The 24,124-nt window shown below is 61.3% G+C and overlaps 4 protein-coding genes across 6 annotated transcripts; 2 read left to right on the top strand and 2 right to left on the bottom strand.

The window, feature by feature from the left end:
• Positions 1 to 189: 189 nt before the first annotated feature.
• On the top strand, positions 190 to 5,203 carry IL6R (interleukin 6 receptor). 3 transcript variants are annotated; one of them, XM_064732365.1, is made up of 10 exons: positions 190 to 364; positions 1,058 to 1,291; positions 1,378 to 1,501; positions 1,815 to 1,999; positions 2,081 to 2,241; positions 2,314 to 2,458; positions 2,539 to 2,582; positions 2,708 to 2,786; positions 2,863 to 2,971; positions 3,048 to 5,203. In XM_064732365.1, the coding sequence occupies exons 1-10, from the start codon at positions 268 to 270 to the stop codon at positions 3,235 to 3,237; spliced, it is 1,368 nt and encodes a 455-aa protein (XP_064588435.1). In that variant the 5' UTR covers positions 190 to 267; the 3' UTR covers positions 3,238 to 5,203. The 3 variants fall into 3 exon arrangements, with proteins under 3 accessions (XP_064588435.1, XP_064588434.1, XP_064588436.1); XM_064732366.1 differs by having other exon boundaries at positions 203 to 364; positions 2,708 to 2,777; XM_064732364.1 differs by having other exon boundaries at positions 202 to 364; positions 2,081 to 2,458.
• SHE (Src homology 2 domain containing E) lies at positions 4,312 to 8,757 on the bottom strand. Its single transcript, XM_064732368.1, has 6 exons — positions 7,845 to 8,757; positions 7,088 to 7,214; positions 5,964 to 6,272; positions 5,386 to 5,536; positions 5,178 to 5,297; positions 4,312 to 4,773 (listed from the first exon to the last, which is right to left on the bottom strand). Exons 1-6 carry the CDS (start codon positions 8,226 to 8,228, stop codon positions 4,587 to 4,589), a joined length of 1,278 nt encoding a protein of 425 aa, XP_064588438.1. The 5' UTR covers positions 8,229 to 8,757; the 3' UTR covers positions 4,312 to 4,586.
• Positions 8,758 to 11,307: 2,550 nt separating this feature from the next.
• UBE2Q1 (ubiquitin conjugating enzyme E2 Q1) lies at positions 11,308 to 19,510 on the bottom strand. The gene is made up of 13 exons (XM_064732370.1): positions 19,070 to 19,510; positions 17,910 to 18,014; positions 17,526 to 17,630; positions 17,171 to 17,221; positions 14,634 to 14,774; positions 14,019 to 14,103; positions 13,523 to 13,583; positions 12,962 to 13,052; positions 12,820 to 12,878; positions 12,518 to 12,566; positions 12,264 to 12,359; positions 12,102 to 12,168; positions 11,308 to 11,733 (listed from the first exon to the last, which is right to left on the bottom strand). The coding sequence occupies exons 1-13, from the start codon at positions 19,493 to 19,495 to the stop codon at positions 11,702 to 11,704; spliced, it is 1,368 nt and encodes a 455-aa protein (XP_064588440.1). The 5' UTR covers positions 19,496 to 19,510; the 3' UTR covers positions 11,308 to 11,701.
• Positions 19,511 to 19,583: 73 nt separating this feature from the next.
• CHRNB2 (cholinergic receptor nicotinic beta 2 subunit) lies at positions 19,584 to 23,358 on the top strand. The gene is made up of 6 exons (XM_064732369.1): positions 19,584 to 20,087; positions 20,614 to 20,759; positions 20,860 to 20,904; positions 21,128 to 21,237; positions 21,351 to 22,320; positions 23,104 to 23,358. Exons 1-6 carry the CDS (start codon positions 20,045 to 20,047, stop codon positions 23,272 to 23,274), a joined length of 1,485 nt encoding a protein of 494 aa, XP_064588439.1. The 5' UTR covers positions 19,584 to 20,044; the 3' UTR covers positions 23,275 to 23,358.
• Positions 23,359 to 24,124: the final 766 nt, after the last annotated feature.

The raw sequence follows: 24,124 nt of genomic DNA on the forward strand, positions 1-24,124 counted from the left end.
ATGGTTCTTGAACGAAAAAAAACCAAAAAAACCAAAACAGCTTTTTTTTTTTTTTTAATTTACAAAAAGAAAATGTTCTGAGCAGATCGTGCCGTGTCCCGTATCCGGGGGAGGGGGGGGAGGGCACGGCGGCGGTCCCGGGCGGCGGGGGCAGGGACGGGGCGGTGTTGGCCCGCCCGGCCCGGGGCGCACGTGCCGCTCCGCCCCCGCCGCTTTCACAACCCCGCCGCCGCCGCCGCCGATGTTTTCCTATCCGGGACCGGGCGCATGGCGCGGCCGCCGGGGCCGCTTCTCCTCCTTCTCTTTCCTCTCCGCTTCCTCCTGCACCTCTCCGCCGCCGCCGGGCGGCCCTGCGGCCCCGCTGGTGAGTGCGACCGGCTCCGGCCGGGGCGGGAGCTGGGCTGGCCCCGAGCTTCTGCCGGTACCTGGGCCTCGTGGGTCCGGGCACGGCCAGGGGACACACGGGGATCCGTGCCGGCCCCACAGCAGCTCAGCCGGGCACGGGGGAGGCGGGCGGGGGGTGGTGCGGGACCCCTGGGCAGTGGGGGCTCGGGCTGGGTGCGGTGTCCCGATGCTGTGTCCCGGTGTTGTGCTGTGTGCCAGTGCTGGGTCCCGGTGCTATATCCCGGGTGCTGGTGGGTGCTGGGTGCTGTATCCCGGTGCTGTGTCCCGTCCCGGGTGCCGGTGGGTGCTGCGTGCATTCCCAGCAGCAGGAGCCGAAGGGAACAGCAGGTTCACGCTGGCCACTGACCTTTGGAAGGAGCCGGGAGCGCTGCCCAGGCGTGAGCAGGGCCGGCAGCCAGCGCAGTCACTTAACCCCTCTGGCACTGGACCCAGGGACTCCCGGGACCACCGGTCCCTGTGTGCTGCCTTCCCCGAGCTGTGCTCCCCGCCACCAGCCCCCTCATAGCCCACAGTGTGAGGAGCCAGCTCAGTGCCCTGACCCCCAGCAGTCACCGGACATGGGGAGCAGATGATTGGGTGCCTTCCACCTCCAGGGACACCCACCGTGCCTGGGGTCTCATCTTCATCGCCTGCTCCCTTCCTGTTCCTCCAGGACTGCCACGGGACACGGTGTTGGGCCTCCTGGGAGCCAACATCACTCTGACCTGCCAGGACGAGCAGCCTGCAAACGCCACGGTGCTGTGGCAGGTGGAGAAGCAGGGAGCAGCAGGGCAGCTGGCAGAGGGGAACACGCTGCTGCTGAGGCAGCTGCGCTACGAGGACTCAGGGCACTACAGCTGCTCCGTGGGGAGCCACCTGCTGCGCTCCCTGCGGCTGCTGGTGGCAGGTGGGTCCACGCTAGGGTGGGAATGTCCCTCTCAGCGCTGCCTGTGATGGCCCCTGTCCCCCAGCACCTCCCTGCTTTGCCTGCAGAGCCCCCTGAAACTCCCCAGGTGTCCTGCTACCGGCGGAGCCACGACAAGGATGTGCTGTGTGAGTGGCCACAGCAGAAGAAGCCGTCCCCAGGGACACGGGCGATGCTGTGGGTGAGGAGGAGGTGAGTGCTGTCACTGCATCCACCATGGGCTGGGACCCCAATAGGACAGAACATGTCCCTCTCCATGGACCTGGTGCCATCTGGGACCCCGTGGCTCAGGCTGTTTGCTTCTCTGCACACCCTTTCCCTAGCAGCTGCGGGTAGCTGGGAGTTCACAGCACAGGACGTGTTCCTTCCCCATGGCACAGAATGAATCCCTCCCCACAGACCCTTTATCTAACACTGCCGGGGACCCCACAGCACAGCACATGTTCCCCACAGCTGCCCTGTGCCCAGAGCACCCTGCAGCCCCCCCTGAGCTGTGACCTCACAGGTTTGTGGCTGAGAATGCCACAGAGCAGCGGTGCCGCTACTTCTCCAAGGCACGGAAGTTCCTTTGCCGGCTGAAGGTGCCACCTGGCACTGATGACACCAAAAGCCTCGTGGTGTCCACGTGTGTCAGCAACAGCGCCGGTGGCTCGGCTGGCAAGGACAAGATCATCACCCTCAGCAGTGTCTGTGAGTGCTGCCCTGGCTGGGGGCTGGGAGCTGGGGTGGTGAGGGTGCAGGGCGAGGCCCTGAGCCCCCATTCCCCCACAGTGAGGCCAGACCCGCCGGTGAATGTGACAGTGCAGGCTCTGGAGAGGGCCCCACAGCGGCTGCAGGTGAACTGGTCCTACCCCCCCTCCTGGGACCCCCGCTTCTACTGGCTGCGCTTCCAGGTCCGCTACCGCCCCGAGCCCGCCCCGACCTTCATGGAGGTGAGACCCTGCCTGCTGGGACACCCCTTGGCCCTGGCCAGGCTGTCCCCAGCCCCGTGTCCCCTCCTCCAGGTGGATCAGGTGATGACAACGTGGCTCGATATCCGCGATGCGTGGCGTGGGACGAGGCACGTGGTGCAGGTGAGGGCCAAGGATGAGTTTGGCCATGGCACGTGGAGTGAGTGGAGCCAGGAGGCCGTGGGCACCCCCTGGACAGGTAAGGGGGGATTGTGGGGCCCTGAGACCAGGAGTTCAGCATGGACTCTCCCAGTCTCACACTCCCCCCTCTCTGTGCAGACCCTTGGGAGCTCACCTCTGAAATGGAGCCTTACAGCTCACAGGTAACAATGGTCTCAGTCTGGGAAGCATCACACGCTCCTGAAGGGGTCTCCTGTCCCCATGTGGACACGGGGACACCAGGGCATGAGGGCTGACCTGTCCCATTATGCCTCCCCACCTTTTGCAGGTCCCCACAGAAGATGACACCTATGGGGTGACACTGTCCCCCAGGCTCTTCGAAGAGGATGATGCTAATGGTGCTGGTGGTGAGGAAGGATTCCTGGGCTGGGATTGAGGGAAAGAGACACCCAGTCCCTTATCCTCACCCATTCTGTGTGTCAGGGTCTGTCATGGAATCCAGCACCCATCCTGTAGCATCCCCCTACGCCTTCCTGGTCACCGGGGGCAGTCTCCTCCTTGGCATCGCCCTCTTTGTTGGCATCGTGGTGAGGTGAGTGCCAGGGGGGCTGGCCCAGGGGGCTGTGTATGCCCCCTCCCTGACCTGCAGCCTCTCTTCTCCCCTGCAGGTACAGGCAGATGTGGTGGACGAGCGGGCAGGAGACGAGCAAGGCAGAGGGTGAGGGACAGCACATGCTGGTCCCTCTGAGCATACCCCCACCCACACTCAGTGACACCCCTCTGCTCTCACAGCCTGCCCCCTCAGCCCCTGGAGGGCTCCACACCACTCAGGCAGATTATTCCTCCTCAGGGCAGTAGCCAGGGGCTGAATGTGCTGGGAGATGCTTGGGGGTTGGATGGAGGGTCCCAGGGCTTTGATGTGGCTCTGGGAGCAGTTCCCCCCCCCAATATCTGGTGGCTCTGTGGCTGGGACAAGCCTCTGAGGAGGGGAATCAATGCCATCCCCCATGGGGAACAGCTAGGAAAAACAGACTGGGTCCTGGGGGCACCTTCAGCACCAAGCTGGGATGGCCAGGAGTGACAGCACTGGAATTGTGGCTGCACCAGAGCCTGGGGGACCTGGGACCCGGTCTGGGGGTCCCACAGGGAAGGAAGGGCCTGGTCCCTACAGTGCCACGGGGGTCGGGGAGGGAGGGCCTGGCTGGATCAGCCCCACACCTCTGCTGCAGCCCCCTCGGGGCTCCTTTTTAAAGCACACGTTGGGGAAACAGGACAATGGGGCTCAAATAAATGATTTGGATTTATACTGGAGTGGCTGCTGGGAGTGGGGTAGCAGAGGGGTCACTGCAGCCCCCCATTGTTTGGGAGTGTCTCCAGTGGGGTTGTACCCCCACTTCATTCACCTTGCTGTACTCTGTGCACCCCCACATGTACCCCAGGCTGTTCTCTGTGGTTCACTGGTGCCTCCCAGGCTGTACCTCCTGTGCTGTGCACACCTTCCTGCCTCAGACCCCCCAACCCTGCACCCCTGCCCTGTACCTCAACCCTGCACCCTCAGCCCTGTAGCTAGCCCTGCTTCTTCTGCTCTGCACCCCAACCCTGTACCCCAACCTTGCACCCCAAACCCTGTACCCCAACCTTGCACCCCAAACCCTGCACCCCAGCCCTGCACCCCAGCCGTGCCTCCTCTGCCCACCCCATGGTGCTGGGTTGTGCAACACCCCGGGGAGCTGCAGCTGCAGCCGGGCAGGAAACCACAGCTTGAGGGTGCTCAGGCACCCTGGGGAACAGTGTTCCTCTTCCCTGCTGCTGGCCCCCCCGCTATAAAAAGCCTGGCAGGATGCAGATGTGCTCCTGGGGGAGCCCCAGTACCCCTGGGCCCCCCAAAACTGGTGATTCCAGCTGGCACAAAGCCCATCTCAGGACCACTGCTCCCTCTCAGCCAACAAGTTTATTTTACTACGTCATTACACATTCCAGTGTCACTGCATGCCCCCAGCCCGGGCACGGTGCTGGCACAGGGCGGGCAGGATTGTCCCAGCGAAAGGGGCACAGCCCTGCTGGAGTCCAGGAGCGGGGTCCCCTCAGGGCTGCAGACGTGCCGGGGTTTCTCTCACCGGACCCTTCCCGTGCTTCGTGCCCATCGCTGTCTCACGCCTCGGGGTGGGGAGGGCTCGCAGACCACTCGGGGGCGGCATCAGCCGGCGCTAATGCAGCTTGCAGTGCACGGGGTGCAGCAGGGCCATGTGCTCGGCCCCCTTGAAGGGCAGCTTCTCGGTGGAGTAGTAGTGCACAACTTCGGGGATGCTGGAGAAGACGCCGCTGGCCTGGCTCAGCGTGTACTTGTTGTCCTTGGTCTGGGCCACGATGATGTGAACGCAGCCCTGGCTGGTCCTGGGCGGCCAGCAGGCATCAGTGCAGCCGCCAGCCCCCCGGCGCCCGCCTGCCCCGCGGCCGTATCCACCCCTGTTTGTTCCCGTCCCGCTCTGATTGTTTCGGCTCCAGGGGCTGCACTTCCTCAGGAAGGAAACGCCGCTGGCGCTCCCGACAATGCGCCGGGGAGGGGGACACGCCGAACCCCCCCTCCGCCCCAGCCGCACACCGGGAGGATGCCGGGGTCCCCCCGCGGGTCGGGGGGTGCCATCCCTCGGGGTCCGGGTGCTCCCTCCCCATCGGGGTTTTTGGTGGGAACAACCAGGGGGGAAGGAACTCCCGCCGAAGCAGCGCCCCAGGGTGGGGATTCACCCCATCTCCCCAGTGTGGGACCCCCCCAGTTCTGTGGGCACCCCGACACTCACTTGAGCGCGATGGAGTACTTGCCGCTGCCGCTCTCGCTGGTGCGCACCAGGTACCCGGCCTCCCGGCACGGCTGCAGCCGGCTCTCCGCCTCCGCCCGGGTGATGGCCCCGTGGTACCAGCTAAGGGGACACGGAGGGGACGCTGAGCAGCGGCAGAACATCGGCAACTCCGTCCCTGCCCGCCCCGTTGGATCGGGCTCGCACTCACGGCTGCTTCTCCAGCGCCAGGGCGGGGTCCACCCGCTCCCCCTCGCTGTGCTCGGTGCCCGCCGGCTTCAGCATCTTGGGGGTCCAGCTCTTCTGGCGCAGGTGCTGCCGCGGAGGCTCCTCCTTAGGACGCTCCGAGCCCTCAAACTGGACTGGGAGGGACAAGATGTGAGCCCCCAAAGCCCCACCTGTGCTTCTGATCCCCATCCCCATCTCCATGCCTGTCCCCAGCCCCAGCACCTCCCCATTGCCAGTCCTAACCCCTTCTCCAACCATGTGCCTGAACCCATCTGCTCCAACGCCCCACCATGACAAGGGACATCTTCAGTTACATCAGAGCCCCACCCAACCTGACCTGGCAGGCATCACCTCTCTGGGCAACCTGTGCCAGCCTTGCCACCCTCAGTCCAAGAAAATTGTTGTATCTAAAGTGTCCCTTATAATTAAAAACCGTTCCCCTTGTCCTCTTGTCACGAGCCCTGCTAGAAAGTCTGAACCCATCCCGGCTGCCATCCCCACTCCCACCCCACGCCTGTCCCTTCCCCCCATCCTCACTCCCACCCTGTCCCTGTCCCCTACCTGACAGAGCTTTGACAATCTGCTCCTTCTTCCACTCCCAGGGCTGCTCGTACTCCCCCGCCGGGCGCTCGTCGTTCTCGGGCAGCCGCCCATCCCCAGCCCTCACCCTGCGCTCCGGGGTCCCCCCGGCCACCCCCTCCCCAGGCTCGTAGGGGGTGTCATAGAGCTGTGGCCCCTTCCCTGCCACCTCCTTGCCCCCCAGCCTCTTGGCAAGTTCCAGCTTGGGGCCCCCCTCCCCAGGCTCTCCGGGGCCATCCAGCAGCAGGATGGCTTTGACCAGGGGATCCTTGGAGCCACGACGACGGATTTCTGTGGGGAAGAGGGATGGTGGGTCAGGGATGGTGGGTCAGGGATGGGGCTGTGTGTCCCCCAAGACCCTTCAATCCCACCACCAGCCCTCAGTGAGGGATGTGCTGGGGATTCCACACCGGCAACGCCCCGTTGGGAGCCAGCTCGGGAGGAGCTGGAGCAGGAAGGGGCCCATCCTCATCCTCATCCTCATGGCGCCTGCTCTGCTGTCCAGCCCTGGGGCTGCTGGCGCCACAGGCCCACGCCAGTGGGGCCAACTGGGCTCCATGGCAGCAGGATGCTACACCCCAAACTGGAGCTCAGCTGTGCGGGAGGCTCGCCCCTCCCAGCCCCCTGCTTCTCCCCACGGCGCCAGGCCTTGCCTAAACAGCCTGGGCTGCCCCGCACGGAAAAAAAAAAAAAAAATCAGCAGCAAATCTTTTATTTCCAGCTTCCGGCCCAGTCAGTTCCTGTTGTTGTGGCCAGCTGGACGGTGGCCACGCCGGCCTGGGTGTCGCTGGCTGGGGGGCACGTCCATGGGGAGCTCTTGGGGGGTGGAACCCTGGCATGAGGGGGCATGGAGGGCTTTGCAGTGGCCACAAGTGCCCGTGGGTGATGGCAGCAGGTCACGGACACGGCTCAGGGGCCGGCCAGCACGGGTCAGTGTCCGGCCTTGCTCCCACTCCTTATCTGGCCCCGCGCAGCCGCAGGAAGCGGCGAGAGCTTTCCTGTTCCCGGAGCCTCCTGAGCCGGGTGGCTCCGAGGGCAGCCACGGGCTCCTGCCTGGGGAGCGGTGCCAGCTGTGCTGCTGTGGCACGGCCCGGCGTGGCGCTTACCTGTGATCATCTGCTGGGCATCGTAGGGCTCCATGTACCCGTCGTTCTCCCCCAGGCGCTCGGCATCCCGCTGCCCCTTGGTGCGTTTGGCATCGTAAGGGTCTGCGTAATCCTCCAGGATGATGACCTGGGCAGAGAACAGCCATGTCTGCCTTCAGGGGGCCGTGGGGGTCCCAGCAGGGGTGGCAGAGATGCCACCAGCACAGAGCCAGGCAGGGAACAGGCACATTGGGGTCCCCAGGGAAGGATGGAGGCTTATCTGGGTAAATGGAGCTGTGCCACAACCCCAGAGGATGCACCCAGTGGCACCTTTGGGTGGGGTAGGGGCAGTCCAGACCATTCCTACACCCCTCAGTGATGGTGAGGAGCCTGGGGCGAGCTCTGGGACCCTTCTGGGTGACAGCAACCATGCTGACTGGCTCCCAGTGCTCCCAAGGCTATGCAGGGGTGAAAGACCAGCTTCCCAGAAAAGCTTTGCATCAGCCTTTGTTTAAGCAGCAGATGAGCTCTGGGGTCAGGCTGGCTATGATGAGGGTGCCCGACGACCTCCCCACCCCCGGATGGGTGATGAAGGGCAGCTGGGGTGATGAAGGGCAGCTGGGATGAAGGCAGCTTTGATGGAATTTAAAGGCAATGAAGCCGGGCAGGATAAAAGGAAGAAGTCAGCCAGGCTAATGAGTCGGAGACCAAAGCAGTTCAAGTTTCCAGCGCTTCCCACATCTCCCCCTCCGCCCCCGGCTCCCGGTCCCTGCCTTACCGTCTCTGTCTTGGGGGGCTTCCCCTTGTCCTGCTCGGGGGCAGGCAGGCTGGCAGGCAGGGCTCCGGGGTGCCCCTTGCCGTTCTTCTCGGAAGCCTCCACTTTGATCAGGCGGTTGATGTAGGTTTTGGAGGGTCCCTCCTGCGTGCCTCCCTCCACTCGGGAATTCTTCCTCATCTTCCCGGTGGCGGCCTGGAGCAGACCCTGCAGGTTGTCCCGTGACAGCCGGCTGCCCCCTTCCTTGCCGCCCCCAGCCGCCCGGTACCCCCCCAGCTCAGCGGTCGAGTTCTTGCGGCTCTTCCCGAGGCTCCCGCTTCCCGGCCGAGCCTTCTCCGAAACCGTCTTCAGGTTGGATGGGAACTCCTTGAACCACTTGGCCGCCATGGAGCTGGGCAGACCGAGGGTGCCGCAGCCCCCGCGGGGCTCCGTGACACCGCCCGGCTGCCCCGCCGGCTCCGAGCGGGCTCAGCCCGGCTGCCCCCAGCCCCGGGAACGGGACCCTCGGCGGGCTGCGGCCAGCCCGGGAGCGGGGACGCGGGCCGGGGGACCGGGGCCTCCGTGAGGGGCTCCAGGCGTCCTCGGCCCCGGCGGGGACAGCCGGAGGGTCCCCAGCGGTGCCGGCTCCTGCGGCCCGGGGAGGTCCCTGGCCCCGGGGAAGGGTCTCGGAGGGGTTCGGCGTGTCCGCTCCAGCAATGGGATGGGTCGGGGGGTCCCGCCGGGGGTCGGAGGGGTCCGGCCGGAGCAGTCCCGGGGAGGGTCCAGGGGTCCGCTGCCCCTGGGGAAGGGGCCCGGGGGGGTCCGGCCGGGAAGGGGCGGCCCGGGGGTCCCGTCGCGGCTCCTCGGCAGGGCCGGGCTCCGGGGGCACGGGGGCTTCGGAGAGGGGTCAGGCCGGCCCGGGGGGCCCCATGCGGCTGCGACGGGATGGGCCGGGGCCGGGCCGGGCCGGAGGGGGCGGCAGGGCCGGCGCTCCCCGCCCAGATCCGGAGGGGGCGGCCCCGGGGAGCGGCGCGGCCCCGGGAGCCGTGGGAAGCTTCGGTGGGATCCGGTCCCGGTGGGGCTGAGACACCCCCTGACCCTGCCCGGCTGATGGGACCACCCTAGACACGGATCCTCCGACGGACCGAACGAGTGGAGCCCGCGCAGAGACTCCGGGACAGCACAGAGCGGCCCCTCCAGAGACCCTGGGGATTGAGCCTGGGCATGGGCTCTGCTCGCTGTGGGTGGAGATTCTGCACAGCCCTCTGTGCACAGCACCCTTACAGTGATCCCAAGCACAGCACCTTTACAGCGACCCCGAGCACAGCACCTTTACAGGGACTCCGTACAGAGCACCCCAAGCACAGCCCAACGGGGCACAAACTCTCTGTGCTTCACACCACTCCAGCCAAGTTCTGGCCGTGCTGTCACCTTGCTGGAAAAGCACAGCAGAGCCCACTGGTCTCCTGTCAGGCTGCAGTGCCGGGGGGCTCCTTACAACACCAACCCCTTTGCAACTTTGCGGAACAGGAGAGGGGTTTGTGGCAGAATGGCTCCCACAGCCCCAGGATGGAGTTTGTGGCAGAATAGAGGCTCTCATTCTGTACAGGGGGAGGCGCTGGGCGCTGGCAGCGCCGGAGGAAGTGATGGGATTTCCTCGCTGGCGCTCAGGGCAGGATGTGCCTCGCAGTGCGCGGTGCCCCTGGCAGGCTGGTGCCCGAACTGCCGGTGGGATCTCGCCTGCCTTCACCTTTGCCTTCTTGAGGCTTAGGAAAACTCTGCTTCCCCACCAGCAAACTCCGGTGTTGTTTCCTTTTCTTTCCTTCAGAAGGCAGATTTCGGTCCCTCTCAATTTTTACGGGGCCTCAGTAGCACAGACGTGCAGGCAGCAGTGTCCTGGTCGCTTTGTGCTGCAGTGGTGTTCACACCAATGTGCCACATTTCTCCTTCAGGAAGACTTCCCTCATCCTTGTTCCCTGCCAGCTCCCACAGGGGAGGGCCTGGGAGTGCCTTCGGCAGTGGTGGCTCTGCACAGCTCCTTCCCTGAGCAGCCTGGAGGCCAAGCCCAGCTCAGATGGCTCCTCCCTGGGCAGGTGTGAACAGACAGACTGGCAGCTGGCCTGCTAGACACCTGCTCCTGCTTCACTTTCAGCCTTGATGCTGGTCAGGTCAGCATCCCAGTGACAGAGTGTCCTGCAGGGGCCTCTTCAGCTCTGCTCAGCCCAGCCTGTAAAGCCACCATGAGCTGGGAGTGTGTGGGAGAGCTCATAGCAAACAACTCAACACACCCAACCCAACCCAACCCCAGCACTGGGCTCAGCAGAGCAGCCCCTACTTCACCCAAGAGAAAGCCCCACAAGTGTTTTAAATCTTCATTAAACTGAGTTATCCTGCTCCCTAGCAGGATTCTGAGCTAAAGGTGGGAGCTGAGTGCAGCCACTTCTGCCCCCTCAGCCCCAGGTACCAGGAGCAGGGTTGGAGAGGAGCCAGAAGCCCAAGAGGTGCTGGTTTGGGCTGGAGGACACAGGGCAGAGCTGCTCAGCTTCACAAATCCTCTGGTCCTTCAGCAAAGCACTTAAAAATAGTCCCCAAGCTGAGGCCAGAGCTGCTCGTGCAGCTGTGAGTAATCCCTCTAACAGCATCTCTTTATTCCAAGGCTCTGAGCAGAACAGGGAAGCAGCTGCTGGAGTAGATAATGGAGTTCTGAGGCTCTTTGATTTTCTAATGACTTTTATTCAAACACAGTGAATTAATATGCATGGTTCCATCTTTGACACTGGTGCGTCACTTCTGTCCTCCAGACGAGGACGTGGCCCGAGTGAGAGGAGCTCCAAGAGCCAAATCTCCTTCCAGCTGACTCAAAACTGGGCTCTGGCGGTTCAGAGAAACAGGCCACAACTGCAGCAACCCCATCATGGAGGGCTGGAGCACAAAGGAGAGCAGGAATAGCAGCTTAAGGAAAGTAAAAGAAAACCCCATAGAACGGGGTGTTCACTGCTGGGCCAGGTCCTGGCTGGGGATGGGGACAGAGCAGAGCCCGTGCTCCACTCCCTGCAGAAGAGAAGCCACAGCACAGCAGGGATGGGGACAAGGGCTCAGCCTCCATGTGCAGACAAAGCTCAGGCCTCAGCTCATCTTACTGCTCAACAAGAGGACAGGGAGAAGCGTGGGGTGGGAGCTGGCAGCCCTGGGGTACACCCACAGACCCTTCCTCCACTGCAGCCTCACACATCTCCCCATCTGTGCTTTGAGCTGAGAGTCTGCAGTTCATAGAGAAAAGCTGGGTTTGCCCAGGGAAGATGGGGCAGAATCCCTGCTCCCTCCACGCCAAAAAACAAAAGGGATTTTCTTCTCCCAAGTCTTCCTGCAGGGCTTGGCCCCACCACAGCTCCACAACTGCCCCACCCTGGGACCAGGGCTGCAGCAGGGTTTTTGCAGGGCACAACCCACCCAGCAGGAGCTTGGAAAAAAATTAGTTAGACCAGCATTCTCAAATTAACAAACTGTAATTTTTCTCCAAAGATACATTTTCCATACACATCCATCATACACCGTAACAAAAAAAAGCAGTGTACATGAAATAAGAAAATAAATTAAATCCATAGCATAGGTAAGGAGGATGCTCTAGACTGGAGTAGAGTCAGAAGTTTCCAGCAATACAAGAGGCTCAAGAGTTTGTTTTAACAAGAATGCCTGCTAGCATGGGCCCAGCAAGTGTTGTGGGTCAGTCCAACTCCTTAAACAGTTATTTAGAGTTTTGAACAGCCAGTATTGTCCTGCAACAGGCAGAGCTATTACATCCTGGGAGAAAGCCAAGAGGCATCACTAAGATCCAAGTAGAGCATCCAGAAGATATTCAGATTGGTCCTGCAGCATCCACACTAGCCATCCTCCTTGGGTGGTGTATACCAGCCTGAAATGAGGAGAGATCTGTGAGGGAGGAAACTGCACCTGGAGAAGCTGCCAAAAGCAGCCAGGTCCCACTTCTAAAGGGCCACACATTCCTGATTATTAGGAGTCTTTCCCTCTGGCTGACTTCCCAACACCACACAGAATCATTTAGGTTGGAAAAGACCTCTCAGATCATCAAGTCCAAGCAATCAGTGAGGGGCTGCCTCTAGTTAGAGCCACCAGAGCCCAGAGAGGGCAGCAGCACTCTGCAGCCACACTGTGCCACTGCTGCTGTCACCTCTGCACCTGAGGCAGGACAAAACTCAGTGGCTTGTCTGGGGACCCCAAACAAGCAAGGGAAAATGCAGGACCCTCTCTCTCAGCCCTTACCATTCTTCTCATGGATCTGAACCAGGGACTTGTAGGACTGCTGTGCTCTTGTCAGGCTGTACTGGTTCTGCAAGGGAAGGCAAGGAGACCATCAGGAACCTTGAGGAAGCCATCCCACACACCTGGCTGTGCCCCCATTCTCCTACACTGCCCAGGCCCTACCTTGTTGGCTCCAAATTGTACTCGTGCCTTCCCTTTCACCAGCGTTGCACTGATCTGCATGATCACAGACTCGATGGAGTAGGCACTACTCCAGCCCTGAGGGATGAAACACAAGGTGAGACCAGACCCACCCACCTGTGCTCCCAGGGCAAGCAAAGGGCCTCCCCCAGCTCTGGCAGGCAGAGGAAGGGCAGGAGATGTCAGGAATATGGAGCGTGGTAGGCACAACAGCTCCCCCAGGGATCAGCACCCACCTGTTTCGTAAGCAGCTCCATGCAGATGGCACCACCACCCAAAACATACCTGGGAAGGAATCAGACAAAAAGTTACCACACAGACAGATGTGATTATACCCACCCACTGCTCCAGAGGTGAAATATCTTCTCTGATTAGACTTCTGATGGAAAAAAATATGCTAAAAACACCATCACTGTCTGCTTCCCAATGGCAAATCCACGTCAAGGAAATCACAGGATTGCACAGCTCTGGATAAACCCAGTGAAACCTGCTGCAGAGAGCAGCACTGCAGAGCAGAGACAGACAGAAAATTACTCACCCCCCTGACAGCACCGGGGATACAACCCTTACAAATGGTGGATCAAAAGGAAAGTTATCCTGCAAAGAGAGAAAGAAGCAGAACCACTGAGATCTCTGATGCCTCGCTGGGTGAGGTGTCTCTCAGGGAGGGGGAGCCTTACTTTAAAAGAGAAGTTGAGGAGGATGAAATCTGTTCCTTCTTTCTCTTTGAGGATTTGAAGATCGTTGTGCAAAGCGCTGTCCTCGTCAACCCTGTGAGAGGAAAAGCCCAGAGGGTCAGGCAGGGCCGTGCAGCTCAGGCCAGCTGAGCTTGGTGCCACCACACCCCGAGCTGCTGTACCTGCACAGCCACACAGACAGCACAAACTGCCAAAATTCTGCTTCTGGTTTGCAGAGAAGACCATCACACCCTTTTTCCAGCTGCCAGCTTAAAAATAAAGGCTGCCTGGCCCAAGGAAAAGGCAGCACTGGTGTCTGGAGGGTGTGAGAGCTCAGGGTTTGCCTGCTGCACCTCTTTGTGCACTCTAGAAACAGCAGAGACTTGCAGAGTCCTCCCATTACCTCATCTTGGCTGCAGATATAATCTCCTTTTTGTCGTGGAGACAGCAAGCCAGCTGCCTGAGAGAGGCTGACTCAAGGTCTGCTTGGTGCTGCCCTGCCATGCTCATGTCCCATCACCAAAACCCACCAAAAAATGCTTGATCCCAAGCTGGGCCACCTACTTCAGGAGTTTGACGTTCCAATCGTACAGGCTGTCATTCACTAGTTCAACTGCATAGTATCCTGCAAGGAGAACACAGGGGAGTCACTGTGGGGGCACTGAGAGGGGGTTCAGCCATCACCCAGATTTCAAACCCCCCAGGTTCTGCAGCACAACTTCACTTGGGTACTGCCCCTCCATGAAAAGCAGTGCCTATCCAGGACAGTCCTGAGGGCAGCAGTTTCTTTATCTGAGTCCCTGGGCTCAGGAAAGGAGCAGGAACAGCATTTCCCTTAAAGTCAGATGATTCTCCAACCTCAGCATGCTCCTCTCTTCCATCCAGCAGTGGCAGGGAAGAGAGAGGGTATAAGGTGTTTTTGATCACTCTTAACAGAGCCACACCAGGCAATGCTGGAGATCCTCCCCCTCAGCTGAGCAGCACAGCCCCAAGGCCCACTGGGTACCCCACAGGAGGAGCAGGAATCCTCCTCCTCCCCCGAGTTCCTGGCAGCACTCACCGCCCTTGAAACTTGGTGATCGGTAAATATCCCTGAGCTCCTTCATTAGCCGGTCAGTGGCCTGCACAGACCCAGACACTGCACCCTGCAAGGAACAGGGAGGGGAGAATTGCATTGTTATACCATGGCTACTGCTCTAGGACTCAACAGCTCAGCTACAACTCAGTCCAGCCTCTAGACCAGGCTCTATCCTGCCTGGCACCTCTCAGCCCCAAATATGTCACCTCAGGCAGCACAGCTGCAGCAGAAACACCTCTGTGGCCTCTCTGCTGTGTTAGAATCCCAGCCCAGGGCTACAAAAGCACAATCCACCTCCACAGCCTCAGGTGATCATAGAGGCACAGCTGCTGGGGCAGAAGGCAGCCCCAGATCTCGCTGCAGGACTGGCCCAAGAGGCACCAATGCCCCTGGGGTCACCCAGAGCCCTCCCTGAGCTGCAGAGGCAGTGCACAGACTGCTCTGCTTCAGCCCCATCAGCCCTGGAGAACTGGTACTGCTGTACCTTCGGCTGGGGACCCTCTGATTCAGGGCTGGAGGGCTGGCAAGGGCCTCCATCACTCTTGCCCTCGAGTCCCTCTGCTTCCCCAGCCCACCTGCCCACTGGGCGACACGTACATTTAAGTAATCTTGCCTCTGGTTCTTTTTTATTTTCTCTAAAATGGCCAGGTTTTCTTTGCCAATGCCTTCATCCTCTGTCTTTCTCCCATCTGCCGGCTCTTCCTCTTTCATCTCATAGTGGTCCAAGTCCTCAGTGTCCTGGGAAGGGAAAGGAAAGCTCAAAGAGATGTGCCTTTGCTTCTCCCTGCTCTGAGTGCTGAGGAAGGATTCCTAGTGCAACTCCACCCCAGGAAATCCCAGCTCCTGATCTGAGGCACAAACAGAGTGGAAAACACAAGTTCTGGGCACTCAACTGGGCTCATGTGAGCTCTTTGTTTGCTGGATTCTCCCCTGTTTATAACAACCCATAAATCTCAGTCCTCAGCAAGCCCCATGTAACCATGACCCTGGATCTTGGCACATCTGTGGCTTCAACAGCTTGTGCCACACTAGTGATGGCTGGAACAAAGCACAGCCCCTTGGCACAGAGCTAGCCCAACCCCCACAGGGACACAGGGCACCAGCATCATGACAAGAACAGACTCCTGCACCCAAAACAGACCCCTGCACCCAAATCCAGCTGCATGGGATGTTATTCCCTCAGCAAGAGTGGGGATTTCACAGCAGGTCTCTCTGTAGATCAGCTCAGCACACCCCAAGTGCAGCACCTGACCCCAGAAAAGCCTTTGGCCCCCACTATTTCCCCAAATAACACGTGGCAGTGCAAGCCCCTGATGGAAAAACCCAGTTGTAGCCATCTGGGCTCACTACAGAAATCTGTCCTCATGCACTCAGGGTTCAGCTGCCTGCAAATGGCTGTGGGCATGCACAGCTCCAGCTCTGGCACCAAATCCTCTGAACAAGTGTTTACTCTGGCCTCTCTGGACTGCTCGTGGCTACTGAGCAGCGTTTTTGGAAGGGCTGGGACATTTTTAGACTCACACAGGAAAATAGATCCTCCTAGAAAATCCCTCGAGTAGATTAACCTGCATAAGAAATCTGTGTGCCAGGGCACAGTTCTGCTGCTTCACTCCTCCACACAGCTGAACAAATCCCACTGCTCAGCACAAAACCTTTGCTCTACACGAGCATTCTCCCTCCACAATGCCTGGCATTAGCAAAAAGCACAAGAGGGAATGCTCAGCTCCTCAGGATTCATTTTTCCAGCCCAGGAGAGTGGAGGCCTTGCAGACTCTGCCATAAAGCTGCAGATTTGCAGATTCACAAGGTTATGCTGTGGCTGTTTAACCCTCCCCCTTTTCCCCATGGACAGTGGCAAAGCCCAGCCTTAATTTAGCAAGCAATTAACTTTGGCAAAGCCCCCCAGGTGCTGGGGTGCTGCTGCTCAGTGACCTGCCCCCAGGCTCCACAGCACTGCTGACTCAGTGCCCGTGCTGTTCTCGTGTCTGAGGCATTGCTAAACGTCACCATGGAGATTCAAGATTATTCCACCCACTTCCACAGATCTCTAAACTGCAAACCAAACAACCCAGAGCCTGTGGGTTGTGCAGCAAGGTGCCCTGAGCTTGCAGTGAAGTGTGGCTGCCTCCACCACTGCTGACAATTAGCTCACTTGCACACTCAGCCACCTGACCTCATCCTCTCTGTGGGAGTTCCGTGCAACAGAGATTTCCCTGCCAGCAACAGCAACCCAGAAATGCATCTCTCCAATTCTCCTGCAGGAATTTCAGGCTTTAGAGAACAGCATGTACTGCCCAAAGCAGCTCTGCTCACAGCTCATCCACATGCCTCTGGAGGCCATGGCTGCATGGCCATGCTCAGCTCTGTGCTCTAGAGTGGATTATCTTTGCCCCCAGTGAAGGACAGGAAGGATGAGGAGGACTCCATCTTATCAAAAAGCTAATTAATTACTTTATTATACTGTATCATTCTATACTATACTATTCTATAGAGCTTCTGTGCTCTGTAGTGGATATCTTTGCCCCCAGTGCAGGACAGGAAGGATGAGGAGCACTCCATCTTATCAAAAAGCTAATTAATTACTTGGTTATACTATAATATTGTACGCTACTTCACATTATATTACATCTGAACTGAATCTGCCCAGCACTCCACTGCTCAGAATCTTGTGACTGTCAGCCCACAGTCCACACACACACACCTGGATTCAACTGGTCAGTGAACCAAAACACCCCCACCACAATCCAGTTATCAATTCCCTTCAGGTAAACAATCTTCCACCATGCATTCCACTTTTGAACAACACAGGAGCAGTAAATAAGATAAGAATTGTTTTTTCTTTCTCTGACCTTCGGAGAATGTGAATCCCACAAATATTCTTGGGAAGAATTGCACCTTCCTTTTCTCTGTGAAGAGAAATGTGGCTACAGTGCTCTCCTGGGGTTTGTGAATATGTGGAGCCCAGCTGTGCCTCAGAATCCTCAGCAATAAAATGCCCAGAATTATCCAGCCTTTGGTCCAAACTTGCCTGTCTGGTGGCCACAAGCCTCTGCCAAGCAAGAGCCCTGTACCCTCACACCTTTCAGCACCTTCCTCCCTGTGCTCAGCTCCTCACACACTAAGGTGGCACTCACCTCTGGCATTTCTTCATCTTCCTCTTCAGAGGACACCTCCTCCTGGGTGCTCTGTGGAGAGGACAGGGATGGACATTGTGTGGTCAGCATCCTGGGAAAACGCTCTGCTGCCTTCCCAGATGAGGTCAAACAGGGATGAACAAGCAGAACCAAATTTAAAGCAAAGAGCAGCTGAGAGCCTTTACAGAAAACAGCACCAAGGCCCAGCAGAGCAGACTGGCATCACCCAGGACAGGAATCCAACTTCTCACCCTCTGTGTTCCTCCCCTGGGAACCTCAGAAGCCACCAGAGCAAACAGCAGGGAATGTGTAACTCGTTTTCTGAGCTCTGGGAGCCCTTTCCTGAGCCACGTACCTGTTCTGCCGGCAGAGGCTGGTCCAACATTTCAACATCTGGATGTTGGGGGAGGTTGTAGAGTTTGCACAGGTCAGAGATTATTCGTTTCAGATGCTGCAAAAGCTGTCCAGAGAACAGGGGGTCAATGAAGTGTGAGGAGCTCTGTGCCCAGCCAGCAGCAAAGGCCCCAGAGCTGCTCCCTCCTGCTTCAAGCAGCAGGAATTAGGGTGCAAAATCCCACCCTGGCACCAAACGATGTCAGAGAAGTTCACTCCAAATATCTGGAACTTTTATGAGACCAGAGAGAATCCCCACTTGAGGCAGCTGGGGACATGTAAGCAGGGAGTTACCCCCCAAAAAGGTGCCAGCCCTCCCCTGCTCAGGCAGCAGAGCACATCTCACCAAGGTGTTTCCTTTCCTGACTTCCACCAGCCTCTCCAGGATAGCTGCCAGGTTGGGATCATCTGACTCCACAGACCATATGGGGGGAACAGCTGGATAAGACTCCTGGAAAAGGGGAGAAGGGGCTGTTGGTGGGATGGAGAAGGGGGTGTAGAAGGGGTTTTGGTGGGATGGAGACCATTGTGGTGCACATAGCAGTGAGCCACATGGGGTGAGAGCTGAAGATCCCTCTGTACCACAGAGATCAGGCCACAAGTGACTGATCCACCCTCCAGCATAACCCTGGGGCTGAGGGCAGCACAAACCCCTAGTGGGACCATGCTGGGCTGGCTCTGGGCTGTGTCCCCGGGCCCAGGGTGGAACAGGGAGGGAGGACAGTGGCATTTTGGCCACTCCTCTGGCCATGGGGCCATTAGGGGTGGAAGGCAGGAGAAGCAGGACACTGAGGGTATCTCATGGGTTACTGCCCTCACAGCTTTGCACCAGCAGTTACAGAAGAAGCTGGCAGCACCCACGCAGAGCAGAGGCCGAGCAGGCACCTTTAATCCAGGACAAAGCCTCTGGCAACACTCTCAACACGCCCCTCCAGAAAATTCTGGTTGTTAGTCCCATTCAGACTCTACACCAGGGGCTGTCCAAGCTCTGCTAGCCCTCCTCGTGTGGAGACAAACCAGCTGTAACTTGTGGTCAAAGAGGGCACCGGGATTCCTCGAACACCGGTGCGGATGAGCCACAGCAGGGAGGAGGAGTCGCCGCTGCTGCCGCAGGTTCCTCTTCTCCAGGGAGATCAGGGCCCCCCGGGAAACCCAAAAGAAAACCGGGGAAAAACGGGGGCGGTCTGAGGGGCTCCACTCGCGGCGACGAGCGGCGGGACAGCACTGGGGGTTCCAGACACCACGGGGCACGGCCAGCTCTCGTACACCGGGACTGCCCCCGGTTGTTCCCTGCGTGAGCCGCAGCCCCGAGGAGCTCCTGGAGGCCGCACGGAGAACGGGAACGGCGGCAGCCGCCCCCCACCGCCAGGGACGTTGGGGCACAGGCCCGGCTCACCCCGGGCCCCAACGGCGACAGCCCCGTCCCCGCCAAGGAGCAGCCCTCGGTGGCGGGGCCGCCTGGCGGTGCCCCCGCAGAGCCCGGGCCCGCCGCACCCCGGGCCTCACCGTGATGTTGCAGTGAATGCGGACGGGTCCCGGCGGCGGCCCCCGGGAGGCAGAGGCGCCGGCGCGGGCCCCGGCCCCCGGGACGAACTCGCAGCTGATCTCGTCCGGGCAGGCGCTGCCGATGCGGAACCGCTCGTGGCCGCGGTGGAAGATGGACTCGAGCAGCCGCAGCTCCCGCCTCAGGAGCCGCCCGGCGGGGGCCGCCGCCACCTCGGCCCCGCTTCGCCCGGGTCCCCCCGCCGCCGCCTGCGTCCTCGCCGCCTCCTCCGGCCCCGCCCGCTGCATCTTCCCATGGAGGGACCCGCTCCGCCGCCGCCGCCGCCGCAGCCCCGGAGCCCGCCCAAGATGGCGGCGGGACGGCCCCGCTCCCGGAAGTGCCGTCGGCGGAACGGGCGGGGCGGCCCCGCCGGAAGTGTCTCGCGACATACGGGAAGTGACGGCGGGTAAGCCCCGGGGAAGCCGGGCGGGGCCAGCGGGGAGCCCCGCCCCTGCCCGGAGGGGTCACCGGGGGTCACGGGGGGGAGGGCACCGGGCACGGCCGGAGCCCGGCGGGGACGGCGCTGCCCGAGGCCCGGCAGTGCCGGCTCTGACACCCGCTACGGGCCTACGGCGGCGGCTCCGCTCCCGGCCTCCACCCGCCAATCCTCCCGCTCAGATCCCAGCCCGGGGCTCCGCCGTCCCGCTGGCCCCGCGCAGGGACCCCGGTGCAGCGGCGGGCCAGGGGAGCTCAGAGCCCTCCGCCGTGTTCCCGGGCCGCGGCGGGGCGGAGGCGGGGGCGGCCCCGGGGCCGCTGACGGCGGCGGTGACGGCGACGGAGCCGGAGCACGGGACGGCCCCGGCGCAGCGCCCGGCACCGCCTCCCGCCCGGGGCCGCCCCGCCCGGGCCGCCGCCGCCGCCGGCTCCAGCACCTCGGACAGCGCCCGGCCAGAACCGCGGACAGCGGCGGGTGCCGGTGGCGGCACCGGGCCGCCCCCATGGCGCTGCTCCGCGTCCTCTGCCTTTTCGCTGCCCTCAGACGTAAGTGCCGGGGCTGGGCGGGATGGCACCGGCACGGGCGGGGAGGGCACCGGAGCGGACCGGGCCGGGCCCGGGGGCCGCGCCTGTTGCACAGCACAGGTCCGGAGCGGAGCCGGTACCGGCCGTTCCGCGGTCCCGCTGCCGCTCCCCGAGCGCCCCGGGGCTGTGCGGCCGCCGTGGGCTGCGGCTCCCCGAGGCGGTGCCGGGGGCGGGCAGGGACCGACCCGAACAGGGGATGGGGTCTCACGAACGGGCACGGAACGGCGGAGAGAGGCAGGGGAGGGCGGAGAGGAACCCCCAGCGCTGTGCAGCCGCTCCCGGAGCCCTCGGCCCTCCCTGCTCCGTGCCCGGTTGTGGCACCCACACCCCATCCCCGTGCGCCCCATCCCCGTGCCCCCCACCATTCCCACTCCCGGGCTGCCATGCTCAGAGCCCCACACCGGGTACAGGCTCTATCCCGGGAGTCCCCGGAGCCTCGTGGGGGCCCTGCCCGGCACCACGGGGCTCAGGCTCGGCCATGCCCCAGGGAGCCTGGGCACGGACACGGAGGAGCGGCTGGTTGAGTACCTGCTGGACCCTGCTCGCTATAACAAGCTGATCCGGCCGGCGACCAATGGCTCGGAGCTGGTGACCGTGCAGCTGATGGTGTCGCTGGCGCAGCTCATCAGCGTGGTGAGTTGGCCAGGGCTCTGCTCCCCAACCTCCTGGGCAAGCCAGGGGGGCCCAAACCCTCCCAGCACCGTGGGTGACCAGCCCTTCTCTCTCTCTGCAGCACGAGCGGGAGCAGATCATGACCACGAACGTCTGGCTGACCCAGGTGGGCATCCTGGACTCTGACGTGACCCTGAGACCCCCATGTCCACCCTGCCTCTGCCTCGAGACCCATCCCTATACCATGCATCCTGTGTGGGACCCTAATGCCTACCCCGCCCTGTTATAGCCCCCCATAAAGCCTCTGTGGGACCCCTGTGTCCCCCCTGTCCTGAGCCACCCCCTTGCCCATCCTGTGGCTGGGCTGGGCTGATCCCACCTGTCCTCAGGAGTGGGAGGACTATCGCCTCACGTGGAAGCCTGAGGACTTTGACAACATGAAGAAGGTCCGCTTGCCCTCCAAGCACATCTGGCTGCCTGATGTGGTGCTCTACAACAAGTAGGTCATTTTTGGGGGGGGCTATGTGTTCCCCAGGCCCACCCAGGGCAGGGGGCCATGTTGTACTGCTGGGGCTGACCACAGCAGGACTGACAGCAGCTCTCTTCACCCAGCGCCGATGGGATGTACGAGGTCTCCTTTTACTCCAATGCGGTGATCTCCTATGACGGCAGCATCTTCTGGCTGCCCCCCGCCATCTACAAGAGCGCCTGCAAGATCGAGGTGAAGCACTTCCCCTTTGACCAGCAGAACTGCACCATGAAGTTCCGCTCCTGGACCTACGACCGCACCGAGATCGACCTGGTGCTGAAGAGCGAGGTGGCCAGCCTGGATGACTTCACCCCCAGCGGCGAGTGGGACATCGTGGCGCTGCCGGGGCGGCGCAACGAGAACCCCGACGACTCCACCTACGTGGACATCACGTACGACTTCATCATCCGGCGCAAGCCGCTCTTCTACACCATCAACCTCATCATCCCCTGCATCCTCATCACCTCCCTGGCCATCCTCGTGTTTTACCTCCCGTCCGACTGCGGCGAGAAGATGACGCTCTGCATCTCTGTCCTGCTCGCCCTCACCGTCTTCCTCCTGCTCATCTCCAAGATCGTGCCACCCACCTCACTGGACGTACCACTGGTGGGCAAGTACCTCATGTTCACCATGGTGCTGGTGACCTTCTCCATCGTCACCAGCGTTTGCGTCCTCAACGTGCACCACCGCTCGCCCACCACGCACACCATGCCTCCCTGGGTCCGCACCCTCTTCCTGCACAAGCTCCCGGCTCTGCTCTTCATGAAGCAGCCGCGGCAGAGCTGCGCCCGCCAGCGCCTGCGCCAGCGCCGGCACACGCAGGAACGGGCTGCCGCGGCCGCTGCCACACTCTTCGTGCAGGCCGGGGCTCACACCTGCACCTGCTATGCCAACCCCGGCGCTGCCAAGGCTGCCGAGGGGCTCAACGGGTACCGGGAGCGGCAGGGGCAGGCGGCGGGCCCCGGGGCGGGCTGCGGCTGCGGGCTGGAGGAGGCGGTGGACGGCGTGCGCTTCATCGCCGACCACATGCGCAGCGAGGACGACGATCAGAGCGTAAGTGGAGGGGTGGGGATCTGGCAGTGGGCAGAGCTGGGGGTGCAGAGGGTGTTCTGGTTCATGGCTGTGCCACGGGGAGTGATTGCACAAGCACCAAGGGGGTCCCTGCCTATCCCTGTGCTCAGTGGGGTCCAGCCCTGATCCCTGACCCATCAGAGTGTAAGTCGAGGTGGGCAGTGGGGATCTGGGAGTGGGCAGAGCTGGGTGTTCTGGCTCGTGGATGTGCCACAAGGAGTGATTGCACAAGCACCAAGGGGTCCCTGCCTAGCCCCGTGCTCAGTGGGGTCCAGCACTGATCCCTGACCCATCAGAGCGTAAGTCGAGGTGGGCAGTGGGGATCTGGGATCTGGGCAGAGCTGGGGGTGCAGAGAGTGTTCTGGTTCATGGCTGTGCCACAGGGAGTGATTGCACAAGCACCAAGGTTAGCCCTGTGCTCACTGATCCCTGACCCACCACTGCAGTCCCAGGCTGAAGCAGCTGCTCTGGAAACACAGAGGTTCCCAGCAGGCCTGGCCCTGCACAGCAGTCAGGCTGCAGATTCTGCAGAGTCCCCCCTCCCAGCTCTGCTCACTGGGGAGATGTTTCCTGGGCTCAGTGGTGCGGGTGACAGCAGGGGGAGTGAGCCCCATGAGGCCCACGGCAGGCTGGCAGGCAGCCCCAGGAGCTGCAGTGCTGAGGGAGCAGGTTCCAGGCTCTGAGATATGCAAATCCCAGTCGGGGCAGTGTCAGGCAATACCCCAGGCCCCAGGCTGACCCAGCATTTTCCCTGGCCCCCTGCAGGTGAGCGAGGACTGGAAGTACGTGGCCATGGTCATCGACCGCCTCTTCCTATGGATCTTCGTCTTCGTCTGTGTCTTTGGCACCATTGGCATGTTCCTGCAGCCCCTCTTCCAGAACTACACCACCAACTCCCTGCTGCAGCTCGGCCAGGGCACCCCCACCTCCAAATAGCATGGGGAATGGCCAGTCCCAGGGCCAGAGAGATGGGTACTGGGCTCAGGCAGCCCCTGCAAACCAATAAATACTCCCACAGGAGCGGGCTGCTTCCATCTGGTGTCATTTCATCCTACACTGTGCTCTGCACGCTGAGAGAGCAGGATGCAGCCAGGGCTGGGGTGACTCTGGCTGCCTGGGACCAAGGTAAGAGGTAGGAAGGCATCATCTCTGTGAGAGGAAAATGCCAGAGAGCACAGGAGCGTGAAACCTGATCCACAGGGACATGCTCAGCTCTCTGCTCTGCTCCTGGCAGCACCAGTCACTCACTGCATCTCCTCTCAGCCCATGTGGGGCCAGAGCTCCAGCCTCATTGGGCAGCCCCTGGCTCCAGCCTGGTCCTGCCAACCCCTGTGCCAGCTCTGGGGCTCCCAGGAGAGACAGAGCAGGAGCAGAGGCATGGAGGGGGCAGAGCTGCTCTGGCTCTGGGGTGAACACATTTACCAAGCAGGAAGAGGCTATTTTTAGGTCCTACCTGCAGGCAGAGTGAGGGCAGCAAGTGCCAGGGGCTGCTCCAGCTCCATCTTCTTCTGTTCCACTCCAGGCTCAGAGCTGGAGCCAAGAGCAGGCACAAGATGAGTTGCACAAGGAAAACAAATCAACCCAAGCTGGGAGCTGCTGGCAACAGGGCCCCAGCGTGGGTCACTGGGCTGAAACCATGGCCAGCAGCACTGCCTGCACTCCCTGGGCCAGCAGGAATTGGCCTCGTTGGGGAAAAGTGAGATGGAGTGTTTGCTATAAATACCACTAATCCCTGGGGCTGGGGGGAGTGGTGGTGGCGGGGCCTGGCAACACACAGGGCCAGGGG

The sequence above is a fragment of the Zonotrichia leucophrys genome, chromosome 25 (assembly GCF_028769735.1).
Source record: "Zonotrichia leucophrys gambelii isolate GWCS_2022_RI chromosome 25, RI_Zleu_2.0, whole genome shotgun sequence".
In the NCBI taxonomy this organism is placed as follows: domain Eukaryota; kingdom Metazoa; phylum Chordata; class Aves; order Passeriformes; family Passerellidae; genus Zonotrichia; species Zonotrichia leucophrys.

Bases quoted from the DNA above. Each gene is read 5' to 3' on its own strand.
- IL6R (XM_064732364.1), top strand. From the start codon at position 268: ATGGCGCGGCCGCCGGGGCCGCTTCTCCTCCTTCTCTTTCCTCTCCGC. The intron at 1,292-1,377 runs GTGGGTCCACGC...CTTTGCCTGCAG, and splicing joins CCTGCGGCTGCTGGTGGCAG to AGCCCCCTGAAACTCCCCAG. The intron at 2,787-2,862 runs GTGAGGAAGGAT...TCTGTGTGTCAG, and splicing joins TGATGCTAATGGTGCTGGTG to GGTCTGTCATGGAATCCAGC.
- SHE (XM_064732368.1), bottom strand. From the start codon at position 8,228: ATGGCGGCCAAGTGGTTCAAGGAGTTCCCATCCAACCTGAAGACGGTT. The intron at 7,215-7,844 runs GTAAGGCAGGGA...TTCTCTGCCCAG, and splicing joins AGCCCCCCAAGACAGAGACG to GTCATCATCCTGGAGGATTA. The intron at 4,774-5,177 runs GTGAGTGTCGGG...CTGGCCGCCCAG, and splicing joins AAGTACTCCATCGCGCTCAA to GACCAGCCAGGGCTGCGTTC.
- UBE2Q1 (XM_064732370.1), bottom strand. From the start codon at position 19,495: ATGTCGCGAGACACTTCCGGCGGGGCCGCCCCGCCCGTTCCGCCGACG. The intron at 17,631-17,909 runs GTGAGATGTGCT...TTCTCTGGACAG, and splicing joins TCAGGAAAGGAAACACCTTG to CTTTTGCAGCATCTGAAACG. The intron at 12,360-12,517 runs GTGGGTGCTGAT...TTCATCCCTCAG, and splicing joins TGGAGCTGCTTACGAAACAG to GGCTGGAGTAGTGCCTACTC.
- CHRNB2 (XM_064732369.1), top strand. From the start codon at position 20,045: ATGGCGCTGCTCCGCGTCCTCTGCCTTTTCGCTGCCCTCAGAC. The intron at 20,088-20,613 runs GTAAGTGCCGGG...GCCATGCCCCAG, and splicing joins CCTTTTCGCTGCCCTCAGAC to GGAGCCTGGGCACGGACACG. The intron at 22,321-23,103 runs GTAAGTGGAGGG...GGCCCCCTGCAG, and splicing joins GCGAGGACGACGATCAGAGC to GTGAGCGAGGACTGGAAGTA.